This window comes from Triticum dicoccoides, chromosome 7A (genome assembly GCF_002162155.2).
Source record: "Triticum dicoccoides isolate Atlit2015 ecotype Zavitan chromosome 7A, WEW_v2.0, whole genome shotgun sequence".
Lineage (NCBI taxonomy): Eukaryota > Viridiplantae > Streptophyta > Magnoliopsida > Poales > Poaceae > Triticum > Triticum dicoccoides.
Genome location: NC_041392.1, coordinates 202,630,653 through 202,636,092, shown reverse-complemented (window position 1 = coordinate 202,636,092; position 5,440 = coordinate 202,630,653). Strand labels below are relative to the sequence as shown.

Below are 5,440 nucleotides of genomic sequence, written 5' to 3'. Positions count from 1 at the left end.
GCATGGTTTCCTCTGGGCGGGCCGAGCTGCTGCGAATGGTGGTAATTGTCACGTCAACTGGCGCCATGTTTGCCGCCCACTCGAGCTAGGTGGTCTGGGCGTCCGCGATCTGGAGCGTGCTGGGCTTGCGCTGGCTCTGGTTTACTCGCACGGACCCGGAACGTGCATGGCAGGGGCTTGACCTACAGTTCTCCGGCAATGAACGCGCGCTATTCGCTGCTTCTACCTCCATGGCCCTGGGAGATGGTTCGACTGCCTTGTTTTGGGAGGACCTTGGATCAATGGGCTTTCGGTTCGTGAGATCATGCCTTTGCTATACGGTGCCGTTCCGAAGCGCCGACGCAAGGACAGCCAGAACGGTGGCGGACGGCCTCGACAACAACACCTGGGCACGCGACATACATGGCGTACTTGGCATCCACGAGATTGGCCAGTACCTGCAGCTATGGCAGATTGCACAACGCACCACTCTTTCAGACATGCCGGACCAGCTAATCTGGAAACGGTCCACGAGCGGTATGTACTCTGCACAACCCTGCTACGAGGCTACCTTCCAAGGGTCAACGTCCTGCCACTCATGGAAGCTGTTCTGGAAGTGCTGCGCACCGCCTCGAGTCAAGTTCTTCCATTGGCTGGCCAACCAGGACCGATGCTGGACCGCGGAGCGGCTGGCTCGCCGTGGTCTGCAACATCACCCACATGCCTTCTCTGCGACCAAACACCGGAAACGATCCGGCACTTGCTGCTGGACTGCCCCCTTGCCCGGCAGGCCTGGCATGAGACCCTGGCCTGGCTGCGCATTCCGGCACCGACACCCAACCAGGAGCCCACCCTCATGGACTGGTGGCTGCACGCCAAGGAAAATACGCCTCCGACGTTGCGCAAAGCCCTGCAATCAGTCGCACTTCTTGTGCCCTGGATGACTTGGAAGCACAGGAACAGCTGCGTCTTCGAGAACGCCAGGCCTTCCATTGACACACTAGTTCAGAACATTAAGGAGGAGGCCTATCTTTGGGCAAAGGCTGGGACAACTGAGCTTAGAATTGTGCTGCCCTCATCTTGGGACGTGCACTGATTATAATATACGTGGACCACCTTAGGGCGCCTGTAACCAAATTCCCCCCTTTTCAATGAAATGAAATGCAAGTCCTTTGCATTTTCTCAAAAAAGGTATGATACCAGTCGACGCCAAATATTGCACCTCACAGACAAGTGCATGATCATTCCACTCTAGAAACCATCGTTCTTTCAGGGATTCTTTTTTCCATTGTAAAAACTTGATTGCAGCAACATAATTGACAGGGCTGGTTAACTCCCAAGTGTGTAAAGGTATTAGAGGCCAAGATGAGATGTGTCAATCAAGGAGGTAAAGTTTCAAAACTCGTTCTATTGGTGAGTCAAATAACCAGCAAACCTGAGAACTTACAGATGACCATGCTTCAAAATTCATAAGAGAACTATGCAGATGTAAGCAGGTAATGTGACATTCAAAGGTCCATTTTCCTGAGTCTTAAAGTAGCTTTCCATGTGACTCCTCAAAACAGATCCCATCAGTTTCAAACTTGAAACTTCTGAGTTGTAATTTTAAACATTTGGTTAATATGCATGTGGCGCAATATATCTCAAATCAAACAAGCATACTGCCGTTGCTAACAATAGGATTCTGTTAGGAGATTGTCACCATGAAAAAAATTTGTTCTTTGTCCGTCCTATCTATAAGAGGAGAGCATATGAAAAATGCAACCTATTCTTTCAGGGGTTTTTAGCTCACTGGCCATGCGCTGCCAATTTGGGGCTTAATACCGATATTTTAGCAACAAATCTAACTATAGTGGTTGGTGTTTTGATTTATGCCACCCAAGCCTAAGACTGATGAGGAAATTGGGTGAAGTATGCCAGATACGAGGTGAGGAAAAGTATCTAGAACTTCCCCGCTGGCCCTACTCCCCAACCTAGAGTAGCTAAGGGCGGAAGTAAAATCAACCCTTGTTCATACATGAGCTTTTCTGGTACGAAATGGGCCACTTCAAATAGGTTAATTGCTCTGGCCCAGAATACGATTAATCCTTCATGGGCTACATGAGCTCCAAGTAGTTTACCCGATAAATTGATTATTCTGGCATTCCCAGCCCACCAAGCAAAGCTGGTAGTTTCTTGGTCACAACCAGTTAAAAGAAAAGTTCAATTAAAGAGTGTTTCCACATGGTAGAACCTCCTCAGGGATTATAAGATTTTCATGAGGCTTTACGAGTATGTTCCATGACAAATGGCCGCAATACAAGGCCAGGCTTGTCAATAGTACGTCATTAACCAGGCCAGTCAGGGCGAGCTATGAATTTGCAGCCAACACTAGGTAGGGTCTTCAAACATCACAAGATAACAGCGCACTTGTTTAAATGACCACACCACTAGAATATGATTAAGAAATGCAGAAACATGATTGGGACAGGGGAGGAGACTGGTGAAGGGATCTTGTTTCTTGACAGAAGGTTCTAATCAGCGAGAGGCACCAAAGAAATCGCGCCACGATATATAAGGAACTTAAAAGCTAATTGGTTCCCAAAAAGGCTAGACGCCAACCATAAGATTTATTCGATGCATGCGGAAAGATATTACGACTGGATTTATTTGGTACACGGCAGTCTTACTGTGAAGGGTATTATGGAATCTACTGAATTATGGATTTGGACTACAGAAGCATAAAGCATAACCTAATCTGGTATCGAAATACGGTACATGGTATCGGGCATTGGGCCTCTACACGACAAAGTATGCAGATATCTTCATGTTGCAAAGTATCTGCTAAATGATGGCCACATGAAGCACATCCAAATTGCCCCAGTTGCATCATCATGCTTTGCAACACCCCCACGGTCCCAACAGTGGTACCAACAATACAAAAGATGTGTTCACGTGTTTGTTAACTGCGGCTCTAAGTAGTACCCTTGTATATAGACAAGAATTTTGGTCAGAAGAGCAGCCCCAATAGCATGACTGCCACCAGATGGTTCGCGAGGGAGGAGCAGGGGATTGGAGGGAGATCTGGACCTGGAAGACGGCTTCGTTGAAGCGGCCGGGGGAGATCTGAAGCGCGCCGGGGCCGCCGTCGATGAAGGCCCAGGTGCGGCAGACGCCGAGGCCCATGCGGCGGCCCCGGCGCAGCATCTCCGACACGAGCGCGGGCGACCGCGACGAGAGCAGCCAGTAGGAGTTCCAGCCGTTGACGTAGAGCGGCGCGCCTGTGTCGGCGTCCACGAAGTGGGTGCCGTTGCGGCCCGCGAACGACATCCGCGGCTGCAGCCACGGCACCGGCAGCTTGAGGCCGCCGCCGCCGGGGGCGGCGGGGTCGCGGCCCGGGAGCCAGTTGAGGTAGACGACGGCGAGGAGGAGGAGGAGGCCCAGGAAGCTGTAGAGCCGCTTCTCCCGCCGCATTGGTCGGCTGGCTCCGGCTCCGCCTCCGCCCCCGCCGCGGCGCTGGATTTTCTTCCCTTCCTTCCCTTTCTCTCAGTCGGAGGCCGGCGGTGGGGGTTCGCGCGTGTGCCAAGTGCCGGAATTTGGCTCGGCTTCTGGTCGCGGTTTATTTGGGTTTTGCTGCCGTCACTTTTTTTCCTTTTGACATCTTTTGCTGTCGCCATTCGAGCGTGCAGTGTAGGATTTTTTGGTGTTCCTGGGGAATTTTATAGTTTGGCCCATGTTTCTTGTAGCAACTCCTCTAGCTCTCCTGACCATCCTAAGGCCAACTCCACCGCGTGACCCTATCTTGTCCGCCCCCGTTTGTTTGGAATAAAACGGACAAACCAGACGACTCAACACGCGGGCGTAAACGGACTTTTGTCCGCTTTGTGTCCGCTTTCGACCCATAACTGGCCCAAGTTTGCGCCGGTTTTGAGGTGAAACGGACAGCGCGCGGACAGGCAGGACGCGCGCGCTTGTCCTCCCCTAGCCCATCTGTCGGTGGGAGAAATCAACCCCCCGACGCCCCATTTGACGCCATTTCCCCAAACCCTCCCACGTCCCTCCCGCCGCCCCCTCTCTTCCCTGTCCATGGCCGACGCCCCGCCAAATTCCGGCGGCCTGGCCGTCGAACCGCCCACAAAGGTGAAGAAGGAGGCGGTCAAGGCGCCAAGGAAGCCGCGATCGGAGTGCACGTCAGAGGAGATCGCCAAGTTGGACGCGGAATCGGCGAAGAGGATGGAACGAAGAGCGGTCGTCATGGTCAATGCCGCCGCGGCCAAGTTCGCCACCCAACGTGATGCAATGGAGGCCGCGCGGCACAAGGTCGCGGTCGACGAGAAGGAGGACCTCGTCAACAAAGCGCACGCCCTCCTCATGCTTGGCATGGGCCGTCCGGCCGGGTTCCCTGCAGCGGCCGTCGGCCTGGCGAGCACAGGCTCGTCGGTCGCCCGGCCTCCGCACTGCCAGTCGCCGACGTCGCGGACTGCGCCCATGTCACCCGGCTTTCCTCCGCCAAGGCACGACGGCCAGACCCGTTTCTCGGGGTTGCCGGACGTGGGCTTGTTCGCGCCGTCCACACCGCGTCCCGCGGCCGTCATCGACCTCAACGTCGCGTCTGGGTCCAGCAGCAGCGGCCGGCCGGCCGTCGAGATGCAAAGAAAGCAAGCACGGGCACCGTTCACGGGCACCATGCCGGCCCCTTGCGTCTAGTTTGACGGAATGCCAACACCAGCGCCAACGGTCGATGACCCCTTCTACAACCAGTACATGGAGGACGTGATCTCCGAGGGTGGGCATGGCCGTGCCTATGACCCCGACGAGACCCAAAGTCAGGATGACCGCTCCCAGTACGTCCCCGGTGAAGAGGTCGGCGACCGTGCTGACTACGACCATGATGACTCGTGGCATGAAGACGATGACATCTATGTCGAAGGTGATGGTGATGAAAAAGAAGGCAATGACGTTGATATTAGTGGCTGATACATCTCCAACATATCTATAATTTTTGATTGCTCCATCCTATTACATTATCTATTTTGGATGTTAATGGGCTTTATTTTACACTTTTATATCATTTTTGGGACTAACCTACTAACCGGAGGCCCAGCCCAAATTGTTGTTTTTTTGCCTATTTTAGGGTTTCGAAGAAAAGGAATATCAAACGGAGTCCAAACGGAATGAAACCTTCGGGAACGTGATTTTCTCAACAAACATGATCCAAGAGACTTGGAGTGGGCGTCAAGAAACGATCGAGGAGGGCACGAGGCAGGGGGCGCGCCTACCCCCTGGGCGCGCCCTCCACCCTCGTGGGCCCCTCGATGCTCCATCGACGTACTTCTTCCTTCTATATATATCCACGTATCCCCCAAACATCCAGGAGCACCACGAAAACCTAATTCCACCGCCGCAACCTTCTGTACCCGAGAGATCCCATCTCGGGGCCTTTTTCGGAGCTCTGCCGGAGGGGTCATTGATCACGGAGGGC

At 53.6% G+C, this 5,440-nt stretch overlaps 1 protein-coding gene across 1 annotated transcript in view; it reads right to left on the bottom strand.

Annotated features, from left to right (window-relative positions):
• LOC119331981 (mannan endo-1,4-beta-mannosidase 6-like) overlaps positions 1-3,573 on the bottom strand; it is an 11,129-nt gene extending 7,556 nt beyond the window's left edge. The window contains exon 1 of the mRNA XM_037605162.1: positions 3,049-3,573. Coding sequence (XP_037461059.1) covers positions 3,049-3,432 — 384 coding nt within the window. The 5' untranslated portion in view covers positions 3,433-3,573. The remainder of the gene's footprint in view (positions 1-3,048) is intronic.
• Positions 3,574-5,440: the final 1,867 nt, after the last annotated feature.